The sequence below is a fragment of the Cheilinus undulatus genome, linkage group 11 (assembly GCF_018320785.1).
Source record: "Cheilinus undulatus linkage group 11, ASM1832078v1, whole genome shotgun sequence".
NCBI lineage: Eukaryota > Metazoa > Chordata > Actinopteri > Labriformes > Labridae > Cheilinus > Cheilinus undulatus.
This window is the reverse complement of record NC_054875.1, coordinates 19,837,097-19,857,158: the sequence shown is the minus strand read 5'-3', so window position 1 is coordinate 19,857,158 and position 20,062 is coordinate 19,837,097. Positions and strand designations below refer to the sequence as shown.

The 20,062-nt window shown below is 38.7% G+C and overlaps 1 protein-coding gene across 2 annotated transcripts in view; it reads right to left on the bottom strand.

Moving 5' to 3' along the window:
- Positions 1 to 3,024: 3,024 nt before the first annotated feature.
- Positions 3,025 to 20,062, bottom strand: part of LOC121517734 (N-terminal EF-hand calcium-binding protein 1-like) — a 40,475-nt gene continuing 23,437 nt past the window's right edge. Inside the window, exons 6-13 of one of the 2 annotated variants that reach the window (XM_041799731.1) lie at positions 12,585 to 12,843; positions 12,344 to 12,423; positions 10,126 to 10,179; positions 9,835 to 9,947; positions 9,613 to 9,690; positions 9,358 to 9,449; positions 4,740 to 4,802; positions 3,025 to 4,201 (exon numbers count right to left, since the gene is read on the bottom strand). In XM_041799731.1, coding sequence (XP_041655665.1) covers positions 4,170 to 4,201; positions 4,740 to 4,802; positions 9,358 to 9,449; positions 9,613 to 9,690; positions 9,835 to 9,947; positions 10,126 to 10,179; positions 12,344 to 12,423; positions 12,585 to 12,843 — 771 coding nt within the window. In that variant the 3' untranslated portion in view covers positions 3,025 to 4,169. The remainder of the gene's footprint in view (positions 4,202 to 4,739; positions 4,803 to 9,357; positions 9,450 to 9,612; positions 9,691 to 9,834; positions 9,948 to 10,125; positions 10,180 to 12,343; positions 12,424 to 12,584; positions 12,844 to 20,062) is intronic. The other variant, XM_041799732.1, reaches the window with a different exon arrangement.

Here is a 20,062-nt window from a genome sequence, read left to right as displayed (position 1 = left end):
TGAAAGAATATGCTTCCGGGCTTTATAGGCTCTATTAAAATCATGTGACATATGTAAATAGAATTTGTACATGAGCTTCTTATTCAAGCTGATCTGACTTCCAGCTGCTACTGTTAGGTACTGCCAAAGTATTGGCCTATTTTAAGTATCATCCGCTTATGAATAACAGGCATAAGAACCACAACAATACAGTCTTAAAGAAATCCTCATTTGTGTAAATTGTGTATGGATTATATGTAAAGAGATTTTCCATAAGTGCAGGGTATAAAAAATTCACCAGTAAAGCTTCTAAGTAGCACTATAGTTAAAACATAGTTGATTAATTAAAAAAAAGTAAAAATTTTGCTGGATTAGAGTTGTTTAAAAGAAGGAATTGGTTGTAAGAGCAAACTGGCTTTGAGAAGCGGAGATCTGCCAAATGCAAAAGATAAAACAGAAGGTAGATCTGAAACGGTTCCATTGTTTTTGGTTTTTCAAAGGTTCCAGCTGCTCTAATCTTAAACTCATATTTACAAAGAAAATCTGTCAGTCTTCTTCCTCCAAAAGGATGGAAAATAATTCCTTCTTTTTTAGTTTTTTTTTTTTTTGCCAACTGTAATAATGTACCTGCAATTTAGGTTTTATTTTTTGACGATGTAATGCTGTCTAAAAAAAAAAGAAGCTCATTAACACTGATAAACTTATTATCAACAGATTTCTGGAGCTACCTTAAGTAGTATGGTGAACAACATGATGAAAAATGAGCTTTTTGCCAGTTATCTGCTCAGAGCATGTAAACAGATCATTTGGTTCTTTGTGTTCCAGTATATGGGTGCATGAGTAATGCACATTACCAGATAAAAGAAATTGTAACCAACTGTATTGAGAAGCAACCTTATTGGAATGACACTGATACAGATTTCATAAAATAACAATAGTGAACTATTTCAGAAAGTGCCTAAACACAAAACAAGGCTCTGCCAGCCACTGGATGGAAAAAGAGCCAAAGTCAAAGTCATGGGTTCTTGGCCAGTGATAAAGAAACACATTGTTCCAGACCAGACAGCCACTGAAGGCAAGACAGTCTGGCTGCAGCCTGTTTAAATGTGACAGCTGCTCTCATAACTGTTCATCTGAGACACCATCTCAGAACAGAAAAACACACTAGAAATATTTGAAATAACATCGGATAAAACTTTTGTGTGGGGTTATGGTAAGGGTTAAGGTAATGATTAGAATACTAAAGGTAAAAATCAAAAACCTGGCCTGCAAAACCTGATTCCAAAACATTGAACTAAGACGAGAAAACACACTGCTTACAGGAGAAAAGCTTGTCCTCTATGAAAACATTCCAAGGCAGCCAGCTTAGCTTACATAGCTCTGTTAGCTCCGCAGCTAATGGAGCTACATAGCTAACCTAGCAAAAGCTTAATTCACAAAGCAGCCCTGTAAGCTATGTAGAAATATTATCTATTATCTAGCTAAAGTTCACATTGCTAAAGCTAACTTAGCTACATTGGTTTATGTAGTAACTCTTATTATTTAGCTAGCATAGCTATGTCAGCTTTAGCTGTAGCTAACAAAGCTAAAGTGAGCCACTGTTCGTGTAACTACTTCTAAAACAGATCTATGCATATTTTAATCACAAATCAGACCTCTGACCTGTTTGTTTTTTTTAATCAAATGTTTCTTAGTCTTTAATGTTTGCAATATGGTTATTTCATAAATAGATTTTATAAATAAAGTTTACAAATACAATTTAATTAAGAAAGTTGAATCAAAAAAAATTTTGAACAAAGGCTTTTCCTTTCTGAAATGAACGGTCTGTGAGAGCCAAGAGGGTCTGGCTGCAGACCTCGACAAAACCTCTAAGCTGGGGCGTTCAGCCGGAGACCCCTACGCTGGGCCGTGCAGTAGCAGACCCTGACCCCTACACTGGGGCGGGTCTATGCTATTAAAACCTGAGTGCTTAGGTTTAGGCATTAAAACCCAAGTGGTTAGATTTAGGGTAAGCCAGTGGGCAGGCAGCTAGAGCAGAAAATTTGTTGCGGGTAATATAGGTCATCGCCCCAGCGTAGAGGTCCGCGGGCTCAGGCAATATACGTCACGCCCCAGCGTAGAGGTCCACAGCTCGGGCAATGTACGTCACACCCCAGCGCAGAGGTCCGCCCCAGCGTGCAGGTCTGCGGCTGAACACCCCAGCGTAGAGGTTTGCTTGAGGTCTGCAGCCAGATGCCTCTTGTGAGAGCTGCCATCAGAAATGTACAGTCTGCAGCCAGACCCCTCTCACTCAACGCCCCTTCCAAGCTCAGAAATTGGAAAGTGTCAGGTCAGGACCAGATTCATTCCAGAATTAACATTTTCCAAACTAGCACTGAAGGCAAAATTGATAAGAAGTAATGAACCGAATTTAAAGTTGCTGGGTCACAATGACTTTTTGCTTCTGAAAAGTGGGTTGCCAGAAAAAAGTCTGAGAAACACTGGACCAAAGGATGCTGTATCTCATGGATCTCTACCGGTCCCTTGTTGATGCATCCGTCCTCTAACCAGCTGTTCTCTCTCTGTACCCAAGTAAGCTAACATCATAGATGTTTGTGGTTTCTTTAACAAGATTGGGTGATGTTTCCTCAGAAAGTCTTTGTAAAGTTCTGCCTTTTTCAAATTATTATTCTTTGTTGTGTTTTGCTGCTCTGGCTTGAACTGCTAGCTAAATTGCTCAACACTGCCCCCAAGGTCACCAGTGATATTGCATTGTTTGGTTTGTGTCTGGCTTCAAGAGAATGTGCTGAAATATGGGTGAAGGGAACACAGATTACTGTCAGAAAGCTGTCTGTCTCTGTATGCTTTCATCGGTAGCATGGAAAGGAACCTTTACCTGATTTGCCCCACTAATCATATTAACGTAATCAAGGTACTCAATCTAATATACATTTATATTTTTCTATTAAATCAAACATTGTCTTGAGTAGACAGTAACGTAACATTCATTATTTCATCAACAAGTCATGAACTTTATTACATGCTTGAAAACAAACATAGCATCCACATAACGACATTTTATCCTTAAAGGAATTAAGAAACACCTAAAAGAAAGAGTAAACACATTCATTCCTCCTATTAACAGAGCATAAATCAAATCTCAGTAAACTATCATACTGTACATTTAGCATTTGTCTACGACAATTACTTACACACTTAGAGCTCTCTTTAACTACTGTACACAATCTTCTTAGACAGTCTTTCTAATCTATAGTTTCTACTTCTGTACTCAAAATATAAACTTCTATTTGAGTGTGCTGTTCCTTTAATCCCTTATGAATACACACTGCAAATGTAAATTAATGGCTTTGAATTTTAGATCTAAAGTTACAGTACAGGCAGACAGCAGAATTATTTGGTTTCTTGCAATCTCTGCTGATGCCTCACTGCACCTCAATGCAGTGGCTCATTTTCACAGCACTTATTCTATATTTTCAATAGACAGTCTACAATAAATAATCAACTGTTCACGTTAAGGTCCATGTTCAATGTTTTTTAAAAGTGCAGGAGTGACACACAAAAAAGAGATGGGGACCTTTTATCATGTACTTTTCTTCTACTGACTGTCTATTTAATCAACAGAAAGACGATTGGTAGCAAAGCTTTGAAGGAGACAACAAAGCACAATACCACATAGAGAACAAGGAGAATGCAGGTTAATCTTAGCACTGTGTCTGTTTTTTGACCGTACTCAAGAAGAAGTGATGGAAAGTGATAGATGGACAGATCAGGTGTCATTTATGTTTTTTTTATTCGTGTGGTATCATTGACATTTAATCTACTCTAAAGATGTAGCTTTGATCAAAATAAACTAGCACTAAGAAGAAACAAACCATGCAGATATTCCTATCAAACTTTAGGCAATCATGTGCCAAAACTGTCAAATTTTTGTTGACACATATCCTCATCAAACAATAAAATATTGCATTAGTTCTATTCCTTCTCTCCAAGGTTTCAAGTTGCTTCTCTGTTAACTGATTCCCCCAAAGAATCTTTGTTTTTAATATAACCTCAGAGCAAAGCTTTAAAAAAACAATCCTGGTCATGCCATGAGGAAAAAGTGGATATCAAAGAAAGTAAAGAAACCATCATTATAACCTCCTCTCCCTCCTGCTTTTATTAGGTTGATTAGCAGCAGCCAGTTCATTCTGTCAGTTGTTGTTGTTCATAATCCACCAAGAGGCTGTTAAATCAAAGAAGAAAACATTGATGTTAGATGATCTTTGCGTAAGAAGAACAAGTGAGTAATGAAAACCGAAAGAGATACTAAATGCATGCACTGACAAAAGTAATGGCATCATTAGATTACAAATTGTTATGAAATACAGTAAACCTACAGCCTACAAGCTGTGTTCACATTATTCTATTGTCACTTTAAAATTGAATATGTAAGACTTGTTAGCAAATGTTTGCCATGCTACAGTAAGTATAATTGTAGGTCATAAAAAGTAAAGTATAAAAAATCATAAAATGTTACAATGTGGACTTGGACATGGACTTGGATTAAAATCATCTGACTTCATCGCTATGAGAAAATTTTGTTGTTTGGCAATTTTTTTAAATATAAAACTCTTAATAGTTGCCTCAATTAAAATAAATTACTGTACCTAGAAACTTTCTAAATTTTATTGTTTTCCTTTCAAAATGTAGCCATCAAATCATGAACATAAAGTTGTGGGGTTGTGATATTAAGTCATGTACTCGTTGTACTTGTTTCCAACCTTGGGGTCCAGGACCTTGCAGGGGAGTACCAAGGATCTCAGGAGATGTGCAAGTCTTTAAACCTGACACCAGATAGACTGTTTCACAAATCCATTGCAAGGATATAATTCAAATTTGTCTGGGAAACTTTCCATACAAAATGTCTGGGAAGGGCAGGACTTAAAAAAAAAAAAAAAATATATATATATATATATATATATATATATACACACACAACTGTGATTGGACAAACGTTCCGTCACATGTGTTAAGGGCCAATCAGAATGACAAGACAAAATTACATAGACGGCATGCACAGCTATGAATATAATAAGAGGAGGCATTTATATAGTGTCAGCTGTTACAGCTAAAGACCCCAATTTAAAGACACCATTACACTGATAGTTACACTAAAGCCTGGTCGGTATTAAAAGATCTTTCAAATCTTTATAGATTTTGAAAATGTGAGTGAGCTCAGAAATGGCAAAAAATGATGATAGTTTCAACAATTTTGTTCCAAATGTGTGTGGAAAACAACCATAGAGCCAGAAAATCACACCACACACTAACAGATTCCACTCCAAACAACCAGAATCCTGACTCTAAAACCCAGAAATGTCACAAAAGGATAGATGACAAGCAGGAAGAGTTTGCAATCATATTTTTTGGATAACAAAAAAAGGAAAAACTCCTGACTAATTACTTGAGCAATCATAACCATGATCTGTGCAAGATGAGAGTGGGTAAAAATTGATTTGCTGCTCCCTAATTAGCCATCCTTTAGTTCACTTGATGATCCACAAACTGTGTGCTTGGCTGCCCTAAAGGTTCCCCCCACACATCAAGATATTAGATCATAACTACTGAACATGTTTAATATTTATGATTTGAATTCAGTGCAGCCAGGACCAATATCACAATTTGTGTTTTATAGAGAGGGGAAACTGGGCCCAAAATCAACCTGACTGTAACCTTTATCAGGCTTCCAGTGAAACCAACAATTAGCAATCAAGCACTCTTTTTAAATTTCTTTTAAAGAAAGTTTCTAAGAGAAGCCTACATGGGACTCATCTCACATTCTTAAACTGCTGCATTGTTTGCACCAGTGTTCTGATGAATGATGTTGATAATACCAGGTGCTCGTAAGCTTCTAATCAACAGAGAAACACCCTTTTTATGATCATATAAGGACATATAAGGGATGTGTGTGAAGACAGAAGGCACACAGGTGTGAGAGAAGAAGAGCAACATATCACTAACGTCCAAATTAAAACAAATCATAAAACAAACAAACATACTTTGATAGTTCAAAATTGGATGTAGTCCTACTCCAAATGACACCAGAAGAGGAAGATTTAATTGTATTTTTAACACCTGTAGATAATAAATACACACTACTAATACATGAATTGGATAAAATCACTGATTCAGAAGGTGCATTCATCAGAAATGGCATTTACACTATATTGCCAAAAGTATTCGCTCACCTGCCTATATGAACTTAAGTGACATCCCACTCTTAATCCATAGAGTTTAATATGATGTCGGTTCACCTTTTACAGCTATAACAGCTTCAACTCTTCTGGGAAAGCTTTCCACAAGGTTTCAGAGTGTGTTTATGGAAATTTTTGACCATTCTTCCAGAAGCGCATTTGTGAGGTCACACACTAATGTTGGACAGGAAGGCCTGGCTCTCAGTCTCCGCTCTGATTCATCCCAAAGGTGTTCTATCGGGTTGAGATCAGGAGGCTAGTCAAGTTTATCCACACCAAACTCTCTCATCCATGTCTTTATGGACCTTGCTTGTGCACTGGTGCACAGTCATGTTAGAACAGGAAGGGGCCATCCCCAAACTGTTCCCACAAAGTTGGGAGCATGGATTTGTCCCAAATCTCTTGCTATGCTGAACCATTCAGAGTTCCTTTCACTGGAACTAAGGGGCCAAGCCCAGCTCCTGAAAAACAACCCCACACCATAATCCCTCCTCCACCAAACTTTACACTTGGCACAGTGCAGTCAGACAAGTACCGTTCTCCTGGCAACCGCCAAACCCAGACACATCCATCAGATTGCCAGATGGAGAAGCACGATTCGTCACTCCAGAGAAGGTGTCTCGGCTGATCTAGAGTCCAGTGGCGGCTTTACACCACTGCATCCGATGCTTTGCATTGCACTTGGTGATGTATGGCTTGGATGCAGCTGCTCAGCTATGGAAATCCATTCCATGAAGCTCTCTACGCACTGTTCTTGAGCTAATCTGAAGGCCACATGAAGTTTGGAGGTCTGGAGCCATTGACTCTGCAGAAAGTTGGCAACCTCTGTATCCGCTGACCGCGCTCTGTCATTTTACAAGGCCTACCACTTCGTGGCTGAGTTGCTGTCATTCTTAATTGCTTCCACTTTGTTATAATACCACTGACAGTTGACTGTGGAATATAGGAATGAGGAAATTTCACGACTTGACTTGTTGCACAGGTGGCATCCTATCACAGTACCATGCTGGAATTCACTGAGCTCCTGAGAGCGACCCATTCTTTCACAAATGTTTGTAGAAACAGTCTGCATGCCAAGGTGCTTGATTTTATTCACCTGTGGCCATGGAAGTGAGTAGAACACCTGATTTTAATTATTTGGATGGGTGAGGGAATAATTCTGGCAATGTAGTGCATACTGTTGTAATAGGAAGAGGTTGTTTAGATTGTTTTGTTTAGTTTTTCACAGTGAGTATGATTTGATTAAATTAACATTTATTCTTTAGCTGGAGGTTTTAAATTGGTGAAACATCATCATTTGAACACATTTAAACACCTCTGTGAGGAATTTTTTATTAATTTAATAAATAAATAGTGTCTTATGATTCAAATTAACCCTTAAATTGCTAAATTTACATTCCAAATGTAAAAATGTGCTGGTCAAATCAAACTCTGCATGTTTGAATTAATACTTGACTATATTTAAGTCATGTATTTTGGCATAATTAATTATAGCTGTGTTAAGTTTATAAAAAAGCAGCAAAACAGAATTAAAAACTTGTGTCATCCTCAATCTTTTATTTTTGAGTGCTTTTGAGTGCAAAATAAACATTTTATCCCCTCATATCAGCACTCACATGTTTGTAACAATGCTCCAGATGGTTCTGAGATTTTATTGTCAGCTCAGAACAAATCACAGATAAGAAAACTATGATGGTTATCAAAATCTTCTTAAAAACTGCATAAGAGGGTTTAATGAACAAATTTCCTCTTAAGAATGGTTGGTGAATTCTTCTCTGTGCTTTGCCACTGACATACCACAGCATTGTTGTGCATATCACCTTCTGCAGTTGATGTTTCCTGCAAGTGTTCTAGACTGTTAACCAGAGTTCACAATAGAAAATATGTTCTAAAGGGTTACCTTATCTCTCTATTTCTATTCTAACATATTCTAAATCTGTAGCAAGCTGTCCATGACTAATAAACTAGTGAAATATTGCCTCTTATTCTCCCATAATGCATCAAGTCACTTGTGCATATCTGCAGCTGATCAGACAGGGGAAGAAGAAGAAGGTCGAGCATCCATCCAATTAATGTATAAGAAAGGGAAACATCTAATGTCAAATACGAACCACTCCTGTTACATTTAACAGTTTTTATCCAGGTGATGATGTTGATGTTATTCTCTGCACTATAAATCTGGGATCGATGTGCATCCACAACAGCCCTCTTTGAACAGATCAGCTGTTGCAGCCCAGCCACTCAACGCTGAGCAACAAATTTCCAATAGTGCATTTTGTTATGCATGGATAGACGTCTAAATAGCACTGATATAAAGTCAGGAGCTTGCAAAGAGAAACTGTAGGAAGCAGAGTAGAAGCCCTGTGCATATAAAGAGAGCAGTGTTTCAAGCACGTACATTTGGACAGCAGAGTTTGAATAAATGTGTTAAGTAATTTAGAGCAGTTTTTACACATAAAATGAAATTTCTTGAAAGAGAAGCACTATTTATAACCTGCGTCAAAACTTGTTAACAATGGATGCTGATTAGCACAGAATTACAGTTACCTGTGGACCTCTGTGTGTGCAGAAATATGATAGGTAATCTGCCCTTGAATATTTTTCTCTGCAAATTACAGACATGGTCAATTCAGACCAGATTAAAAGCACACGCATCCTACATTATTATTATTGGGGTCCCTCGGTAACACTAATCCTGTGCAAATAGGGTATTATTTTTCACTATATGTTCACAAAGACATCTATTTATGAAGATCAATCAAGAAAAAATTGTTGTCAGTTTTGGATCTAGGCTGCATATGCTGGACTGCTTTCTGCTACTTTAGCTCTCCACCAGGATTGCTATCTTGCAAACAGCCAAAGTTGCAGAAATGTTAGAAGATAATGCTACACAAGCTATGAATATAAACCAGATAGTGTCACCTTCCACAAATCATGGTACATGTCGGTTCCACATTTCCATGCCTAAGCTAACAGGTACCATGAGTGAAAAAGTGACATTTTCACCTAGGCTAGATTTTAATTCCTGCCACTGACATTACAAAGTTATCTGTAGTTAAAATACTTAAACTAAGATTGTTTGTACTGTATTTCTAACTGTATTTGCATAGAATTTTGTGCTGGAGATAGCAGTTTGTGGTTGTACCTGGGAGGAGCATGGTGGAGACTATCTCCGGTTCCTCCAGCGTGTCAATAATGCATCGCTGGAAGGTCTTACTGATGGATGACTGCAGGTAGCTGAGAGGAAAGAGGGACGAAAGGCATGAGATTGCCATTTGCTTCTCAGGAGGGCAATAACACATCAAAGAGAGCCTGTGAGCAGTTCGCTGCTTGGTACTGCACTGAAATACTCAGAACTTGTTTTCTGGTTTCATCTACTGTAAAGTCCCTCTGATCCTACCTCATCCAAGAGAGACGATCCTGCCAAAACTCATACATGATGAAGCATGATCTGTCGGGCAGATTCTGGACTGAAACGCTGGAAATAAATAGAGACGGAGAAAGAGGGCAAAGGGGGGTTATCTAATATGTTTGGGAAAATTGAAGCAATCTGAAATGGCTGCAACAAATCACAGAGAGATCCTGAGGCAAACAAAGGCACACAGGCAGACAAAGGACTCACTGCAGGTTGTTTAGCTGGCTGCAGGTGGCATCTGTGTAAATCTTTAGAGCTTGCTGAAACTGATCCACATCCCTCTCCTTCACTGACATTTGCCGCTGGACAAGAAGAATGTTCTGGAGAGGGAGGAGAAACAAAAGTCAGGGTCAAAATAACATCTCCTGTCACAACTATTCACAGATGTCATGTATAAATCTGAACTCGAACAATAAGCATGCCTGTATTGATTTTTAGAGCATTGTTTTGTGAATATACATCCTGTAGCTTTGACAAATACAACCTTTCAGCACTCACCGATTTATATGTCCCTGCCAGTGTATCCTCTTTGAGAGGTTCAAGGTGTGGACTCTGAAAATAGAAGTATAAATAATTTAGTCAGAAATGAGGAGAAGAAAAATTAGCAGGAAAAACTGGCTCAATCCATCCCAGCAAAAAGGTCTCCTCTTAGTACATCTTGTAGCAACGCCTCATTTTTCAAAGGGAAAACAAAGGCAGATTAATATCCTTCATCCACCTTCCCTGCAGCCTTGTGGCATGTCTTTATTCTATACTCTTGTCTGCACGGCCAAGATAAGAAAATGTTATTATTAGTGCATTAGCGAGATAGCTTATTACCCTTCCAGCACAAGGATTCAACCTTGGAAAATGCCTCATCTATATTTTCAGATGAATATTTTAAATTTTAATCAGTGCCAACATGGAAGCTAAAATAGATTATAGATAGACACAACAGCACCTGGCAGCTATTTGTGCTCTGCCTAACTCCTCCAAGCAAAAATAATTAGAACTGTATAATTCAAAACATCTGTAAACATCTGTTATCCTTGGAATCTGTACAGCACTTGTGAATCCACATCAGTGTGAGGTTTCATATTTTCCCACAACCACTCTGTCTCATCAGCTCATATTTCTCTCAGTGGAGTCTGAGTGAACACAGCATGGATTCAAAGGAGATCTTTAGGCCTGACATTCAGTTTGTGTAGGTAAGTGTAGCTTGTACAGCTGGGCAAAACATCAGCATCTACACATATTCATTTTGTACAAATCATTCTCACTGACAACTTGTTGGATCTCCTGCAGTGTAAACTCAGACTGCAGATACATTTGGGCTCAAAGTGTCTCTTTTAAAATGTTTTGTCAGCAACAGCTTAGACTCTGTTTAAATGGATCCTGACACACAGACGTTCTCCCTCATGAGATAAAGCCTGCAGCATCGTATTTGAGTAAATCTAACATATGAAACTGCTTGAATATTTATGTACTTTATTTACAAGACCATCAATTCCTACATTTATTTTACAACTAAAACTTTATTTTATACCTAGACTTTGATATAACCTTTTGAGATTAAAAAAGCCCATATTTGCACCATTATCTACAGTTAAATTAAGAAACATTATCAGACTTAAATATCAATGGTAATGTGGAGATGGCCCTCCTTTTGCAGATATAACAGCTTCCACTCTTCTCAGAAGGATTTCCACAAGATTTCGGTGTGTTTTGGTGGGACTTTGTGTCCAATCGCTCTGTAGAGCATTTATAAGGTCAGGCATTGATGTTGGACCAGCTGGCTCCAATCTCCATATCAGTTCATCCCAAAGGTGCTTGATGGTGTTGGGGTCAAGACTCTGTGTTGGCCAGTCAAATTCTTCAACACCAAACTCATCAAACCATGTCTTTATAGTCCCTGCTTTGTGCATAGGAGCACAGTCATGTTGGAACAGTAAAGGGCCTTCCCTAAACAAAGCTGGAAGCATAGCATTGTCTAAAATGTCATTGTATGCTGAGCATTAAGATTGGCCTTCACTAGAGATAAGGGGCCTAGACAAAACCCTGAAAAACAACCTCATACTATTATCTCTCCTCCACCAAACTTCACAGATGACAAAATGCAGTCAGGCATGTAACGATCTGCCAAACCCCGACTCACCCATCTGACTGCCAAACAAAGACGCATGATTCGTAACTCCACTGATCACACTCCCACTGCACAGTTCTCCACAGTTCAGTGTTGATGTGCTCTATACCACTCCATCTGTCGCACCATGTGCTTTAGCAGTCATTGACTGTGATTTCACGTGGTCTTCCACGTCTTGGCTGAGTTGCTGTTGTTCTTAAACACTTCCACTTTCTAATAATATCACTTACAGTTAACCGTGCAATCTCCAGCAGGAATAACATTTCTTACATTGTCTTATTGCAAAGGTGGCATCCATCACAGTACCAAGCTTGACGTCTCTGAACTTTTCAGAACGACCCATTTTGCATCTCAAATGTTTGTGGCATCAGGTCTGATTGAAACACCTGAATCTGATAATTATCAGGCGTGGCCAAATACTTTTGTCTATTAAGGGTGTAATGTCTTCAATAATTCTAAAATTGTGAATATCATAATTGTGAATATTATCCCAACAGTTATTTTGTATTGTTGTCTTGCACATTAGTCATGACAATAAAGCTTTCCAACTAGCTTAGTCTTGCTAATAGGCCAGATAAATGATTTTATACAAACCTCACACTCCAGTTTGTCAATGAGCTGCTCCAGCTGGTTGATCTGGGAGCCCCAGTGATTGTCTGGCTCCACGCTGACCCCTGATCCCAGGAAATACAGGTCAAATATCAGCACAAGTGCATATTTTTTTAAGTTAACTCTCAATTCTGCCTGATTCAAATATGCCCTTTCATATTGCAAATACTTTTCAGACATTTACTTGAATCAGATCTTTCTCTGGTGTTTTGTCTCTGAAACAAACCTGTGGTGAGCATGCCAGAGTAGGGGTCAGTAGGAGACAGACACATGTTCTTCTGGATGCGTCGGCCAGGGCGTTTGGCCACCCTCTGAATGGGCAGGTCCTCTGGTTTTTTTAGCACCCTCCTCCCTGTGCATCCCTGGTCATGAACTGCCTCCATAGCACAGTCCAGAGATGACTGAAGGGACTGCAGCTGGGTGGAGGTCTCCCTCAGCAGGAAGCGGGTCACAAACTGACCCAGCACTGATGAACCCTGATACTCCTGCAGGCAGGAGGAAGAAGAAAAATTAATGAAAATGATTAAAAAGTTAATTGAATCCTTCTTTTGTATATTAATTTCTTTTCTAATCTTATTTTCCTTTGTCCTTTGTTGGTAATAGATAATATACAGAAGTCCTTGGCAGCAAGTTAGAATAAATGTCAGCCACTTTATTCCTTATATCTGATCTGAACTGTCTATACTATGTTTATGAATTAGAAGAGATTGTAGAAGGACTTAACTTGTACGGCTCTTTTCTAGTTTTCTTGAGTTTTTCTTGCACTGTTGGTGACATTCACACCCTGAGGCTACTATGGAAAGTGCCCATCAATATTAGCTTAACCAACTTCGACACTTTCATACACCTCTGATTAAGCAGCAGGAACAAGTCCATGCAGGAGTCCATGTCTTGCCAAAGGACACTTTGAGATGTGGCTGCAAGAGCTGGGAATCAAACTCCAAACCCTCCGATAGGAGATGGCAGACTTTACCACTGAACAACATGACTGATGTAAATATTTTTCCAGTATATTCTAAATTCCATTATTGCCATGCTTTTCCAAGCACACTGTTAAGCTACATTTATAGCCAGGAAGAAATAGCAATCATGTTAAGCCACTTGCTAATGCTGAAATCCAGTATCCAGGGGCAGCAGTCTGCAAGGGGTGGGAACCAGAGGATCACATGTTCAAGTCCTGGTTGGACCACAACCAGAAACAGGTCTAGTCGCTGAAAAGGTGCCAGCTCACTTCCTAAGAACTGCCAGGGGGCCCTTGAGCAGGACAATGAAGCCCCAAACTGCTTAGCTGCACCCTAAGTAGTAGCTCCTCACTCTGACATCTCTCCATTAGTGCATTTCCATGGACCCTGTTTAAGGATGTGTATTACAGACTCTGGCATGCAGCAATTCAGTTTACACATAGGAGTGAGAAACTGAATTTCCCCACTGAGTAATGTAGAAAGGTCATCTTTCAGCCCAATAGATACTTAAGCCTTTATGGTGCAAGGAACAATATTTGGTCACTTTGGTAGACTTCCCCTGTGGCCTCCCCCCAAACTCTCTGTGATACAGCAGAACTAGAATGATTTTTCTCAGCCAACCAGTTTAGATTAATGAACATCACACAAAGTGACATCACACCATGCAACCAATCAGCAGTGGCCCACAGCGTCTCAAACTTTGTTTCTTCCAGTACATGCAAAATGCAGATTTATCTCTTTAGGTCCCAAGGCCCAAACATGGCCTTAAAATCATAACTAACCATGAAAAGTTGATGAAACTCACTCATTAAAAGGTGAGTAGCAGTGCTAAATGTCATGATGGTTTTGTTGGCATAGGATTTCTAGCAGTTACAGCAATTTTAGTCTAGCAACCCTACTAGGGAACAATTAACTAATTATAGTGTCGGATAAAAGCACTCAAGGGTGCAGTTGGACTGTTGCCCCAGGTTTATAAACAAAATTAAAGAGTGATCCAGAGGTAAATTTTAATAATTTACAGATGTTTTGAGGACATAAATAGTGAAACAGCTGTAATTCTTTGGTCAGTTTTATAACCTTTTAACAGTTTTATCATACTTGTGTTGATAATATCAGTTTTTTTAGTTTCACTGTGAGCCTTATGTCTGCTTAAGTTCATGAAGATATTTATTATTTGTGAGTTTTTTTAGGTTTTCTGATGGACCTATCAGGAAAAATAAATGGTTTTAAACAATGAAATATATGTGATTTTAGTCAGTATTACAAAATTATAACAGTTTTATTAAACTTAAATGGCATAAATCAGTTTTTACTTTTATTGTGAGTCACATCACTGCTAAATTTCACTAAGTTATTCAATATTTGTGATAATTATTGGTCTTCTTTTGAAATTATTAGATAAAACTGGTGGTACTACCATTACATATACAGTGATCTGAAGCCAGTCATGTCTTGCCTCTAATAGAGGTCAGAATGTAAAGGCAACCTCACCAACCCTGATGTTTCTGACCCCGTCAGAAGAAACTACAGCAATCTCAGAAGACTCTGTGGGGTCTGATCTGTCTCTGTTTTATGCCCCATGCTCTCAGCTTTATGCTTTAAGAATCAGTATGTGGATTCCCTCTTTCAGTGTTATTATGTACCCCCAAAATTATGCAGATAAAAAAGTATTTTGTAGTAAAAAACATTTTTTAATTCATAAGTAACTCATTTGACTTTTTTTCAATTATGAACATTTTAATATGCATACACTATGGATTTTTTGTCTTTACCAAAAATGGGAAAGGAACCATATATGGTCACTTCATTAACCTGGATTTGTGACCATAATAATGAAAATAAATATATAAGTGAAAAAGGTTTAAAAAAAAAAAAAAAAAAAAAAAAGTATTGTGATGTCCACTAAAAAAAATTCTAGGGATAAGATTTGAATTTCCAAGTATTAAAGGGTTTAAAAACTACAGCATTTTCACCAGGACAAAGATCCCCTTCCGCTCCTTTTTTGAGTCAAAGAAGAAAAAAATGAGAAAATACACTAACGTTTCTTATCCTCTCTTCTCCTGGGCTTCCTGGCTGATAATCTAACAATGTAATCACTTTCATTAATAGCTTCATGTCAATTCTTGTTTCATGTTATGCTCAGTTTTCTGAGCGTGAAAATTGCTGATGCTCAGATAATCTATCATCTCCTCACAATTTTGTTTTTGGGGTTTTTATGATTTGCCAAGATTATGTTCTCTCTCAGTTTTTAGCTGAATAAAATCCTCTTCAATCAGGGGCAGGATATAATTACATTTCTTCATCAGAGGGGCCCAGTTGGAGTAAAATTATCGCCCTGCTATGTTTTGAACATGTAATTAAGTAAATTACTGTGTCTATTAATGTAACGCACATAATGGTGATAATGTTCCCCTCCATGAACTGGAAAGTGTATAATGGTAGTGTATGGGAGTATGCTCACAGAGACCTTTGAACCGTGTCATAGCTGTGGCTGCGGTTTTTCTGCCAGCTGGGGTGTTTTTTGGTGGATAATGAAGCCTGTCACACTCCAGCACACTGTAGTGCAGCAAAATAGAGTTAGGAGAAAAATGACAGGAGGACACTAGAAAAATGACCACACAGCTTGTCAGAATCCATAATAGTGTGTGTGGAGATACTGCACTACATGAGTAATGAACTTCAGTCTTTCTCCAGTTTCTCCTCCTTTTAATCATCAAGACAGAAGAGCTGTAACACCACAGTGGATGTTTCTGTTTGTTGATCATTTCAGTTACAGAATTTCTGTTTCAAGGCATTATGACATTGTTGAAAACAGATGATTATGTAAAAATTCAACCATATTTTTAACAATGACAATTTAATAACTATGGCTGTTTCCAGGTTGTCTAAAAGGCATCAGAGAAATCCTTGACTAAGAGCAACATGAAAAATGTATGAGTGTAGGAGGGCAAGGGTGCTATAAAGACGGGGGGAAACAAGATGAGAGAAAACAGCCAGACAAGATGACAACGCTTAGAGGATGGAAGCAGAGAGAAACATGAAATAACAGAGGGGAAAAGGCATAAGTGAATTATAGAAATGGAATAACAAAGATGGAAAGAAAGAGGAGGAAAAGGAGATTAGAGCAGATGAGAAAATGTCTTTGTGTTTGTGGAGGACATCTAATGTTAGATCAGTTTGACAGCTGGGGGGTTTGTCAGCCTCACTTACTGTCATCCACACTCTGCTATCATCCAATGTTTCTATCATTTAATATCATCAGTTACACCCACTTCCTGCACTGCAGTTGCTGCACACCACAGAAAACAAGTCATCATGAGTCGGCATCCACATCCATCTATATATTTACAGTCCATACCTGAGCTTCTAGCCCTGCCAAATACAGATAAATATTCACTGCTTGGCTTTACATGGAGCGTAAGGTATGTGAGATCGATGAAAAGTGAGCTGAGCTATTGATTTACAAAATGTATCCAGCCCTGTATATACAGACACTTCAACACCCTCTGCATCTCGTGGATTATACAGTACATGGCTCTGCTCGGCCAGCCTTCATAATAGGATTTCATAACGCTCTAATAAGCATGTTTCATTGTTGTTTAAAGCTCATCGTTTGATGAGAAACTGTGTGTAATTATCTGGAAGTACATGTAAGAGAATTATAAGTTGCATTGTTTTAAAGTGAAGTGCACTGACGTTGATGCCAAAGTTGATATAAAAGAGACATTATCAATGGTGTGCAGCTTTACTGAAGACATGTTTGTACTTACTACTGCTTTAAAGATCAATTTAAATCGTCCTTTCTGCTTACAAAGCTTTCTACCTGAGTGAAACGACCTAGAAGTCTTTTAGTGCTGGCCATGATAAGGGCTGTTCAAATTCTCTAAATTATAAGGAAAGAAGCTTCCTTGCCTCCTTCATCTTATCTCCTACAACACAGGATACACTGGGCCATCCTTTACCAAAAGACAGGAGAAGAATTGACCCACATTTCTTTGACATGCCTGTTGAACATTCATCAGAACGTGCAATCAGTGTGACTATAACGTTACTAACACTAAATTAAACAATAATTTTCAATGTGACTCTGCAGTGCCTACAAGTTCACCCCCTTAGATGTTTCACCCTTTAATTGATTTTATAATCAGTCATGGTCTATATATATCTTTTTGTGAAAAAAAAAAAAAAACCTCTGTAATGTCAAAGTGAATGCAGACTTCTACAACGTAATCCCAATTACATAAAACATGTAATGTAGAATAAGTGACAGCATAAATATTCACCCCCTTCAAGTCAGTATTAAGTAGATGCACCTTTGGCTGCAATCACAGCACTGAGTCTGAGTCTGTGCAGTGTTTGGTGTCCATCAATCATAGTGTCTTGATGGCCAAAAAGCACCTTTTTGGTGCCATCACACCAAGCGTCAACCTCCGGTCCCGAAAAATGAAGCCATTGCAGAAGTGCAAAATATTGTAATACCATGACTGTCCACTTGAGGCTGGCTGCAGGAACACCGGAAGTCCCATCTGGACACCTGTTAAACAGCCAGTTTTTACACTAGAAATAAACTGTTTTACTGCCTGGTTCAAAAAACCAAACGTGTCTCATTAGCTAATGTCTTCATGTCCTCTCATTGTACGGGGGGTGAATTTTTTTGTACCACAATGGTTTAGATTATATTTCAGAAAAACCTCACTGCGGACTGATTGGTGCATCTCATTTGATTGACAGATAGCTCGACAGGCAGAAGCTACGTTTCTGTCAACCAGAATATGGAAGCCACCGCGGACTGGCTTCAAGAGCTGTTTGAGTCCGCCTATTGTAACTAGACGGCTGACGTCACACAGGGTTTGTCCAATTCTTTCTACAGTCTATGAGTCAGACCAAAGAACCTTCTTTCACTTGACCATGAAGTCTCCCACATACCTTTTTGTGAGCTCTAGTCGAGATTCAATCTGTGTTTTCTTCAACATTGGCTTTCTCTTTGCCACTCTGCTACAAAGCTTTGACTGTGAAGAACCCAGGCAACAGTTGTTGTATGCAGAGTCTCTCCCATCTTAGCAACTGAAGCTTGTAACTCTTTCTTCCACAGTCACTCAGTTTGTGAGGCAGATATACACATGTGCCATATTCCTTCAATGTCTTGATGAAGGGTTTAACTGAACTCCAAGGGAGGTTAAGTACCTTGGGAAATTTTTTATGTCCATCTCCTGACAAACTCTTCAATAACCACTGAGTTCTCTGAATTGTCTGCAGTGTTCTTTTGTCTCAATGGTGTAATGGTAGCCAGGAATACTGATTAACCAGTACAGGACCTTCCAGAAACAGGTGTCTTGAAAACACTATCCCTTGAGACACATTCACTGCACTCAGGTGATCCCCATTTAGCTAACTGTGAGACTTACAGCACCAATCGACTGGTCCTTTGTTGAATAAGTTCTATCACTTAAAAGGGGGTGAATATTTATGCAACTACTTATTTTACATTACATATTATTATTTAATTTACATTCTTTTTTAGAAACCTGTGTACCCTTTTGAGTTTTTTTTTTTTTTTTGGCCTTTTTACCTTTATTAGATAGGACAGTGGATAGAGTCGGAAACAGGGAGGAGAGCAGGGAGAGACATGCAGGAAATGGTGCCACGGGCCAGATTCAAACCCGGGTCACCTGCGTACATGGCACACGCCTTGGCCACTCGACTACCGGCATGCCCCCTTTTTGAGTTTTTTTTGTATTTTTTGTAAATTAAGCCAAGTTATATAGACCATGATACATTCATAAAATCGATAAAAAGGTAAAAGATCCAGGGGTGAATACTTTTTATAGACACTGTAAGTGTAAGTAAAGAAAAAAAAGAAAGCAACCTAGCATACTCTTAGCTTAAGAGCGAGAGTGCTTAATGATAACAGCAACAAAATCACATCAACGACAAAAACTTAAACCAAAGGGACAATTTAGCTCTGGATCCAATGGCTCATCATGGCATAACATAACACATTAGCAGCTGAAAAACAGGAAGTGAAGAAATACGCTCAACATAGGCTGCAAGATGCAGTGAAAGTAAATCTTAGACCAATCAGACTGTCAGTCTTGTGGGACCTGTCACTTAAGTTCCCAGCCTTTGGGAACCCCAAGCAGGGACTTTTCAAGGGATGGATTAATCACTTCATGCATTTCAGCATAACGTCCCAATTACGATGTTGATTCTTTATTCTGTGAGTACTAGACATTTGCAGATCTACTTTGAGTATTTGCTCTTTCACAGTTTGAAATCTCTGTCTTGGCTTTAACTGACTATGGTATCAAGAAGGTGTTTGGGATGCTGGTGGCAGTCGGCCGATGAGCTGCTCTGATTTTTAAAATATCTAAAGAGTAACATTTTTCTGAGTCTCTGTAAAGATATTCTTGGAGCTCGGTAGATAAATCCCACTCACATTAAAATTAAACAGCCATTTAATTCTCCCACTCACTTGCACATGCCCTCACAGTCAGGCCCTGGAATATTTAGCTGAAGTTATTCACCCCTACAGGGCTGCTCGCTCCCTCAAATCAAACACGCTACATTTGATATCTGTCCGTGTACACACCTGGTAGACCTGTGGTGACAGAGCTTTCCATGCCACAGAGAACTTTGTAAATGTTCTACCCACATCACTGTGCTTTTCAGACAAAGTGCATGCTTTCAAAAATCAGAACACCTGTTCAGACAGGCATCAGGTAAATATCACAGATCTTTTCTA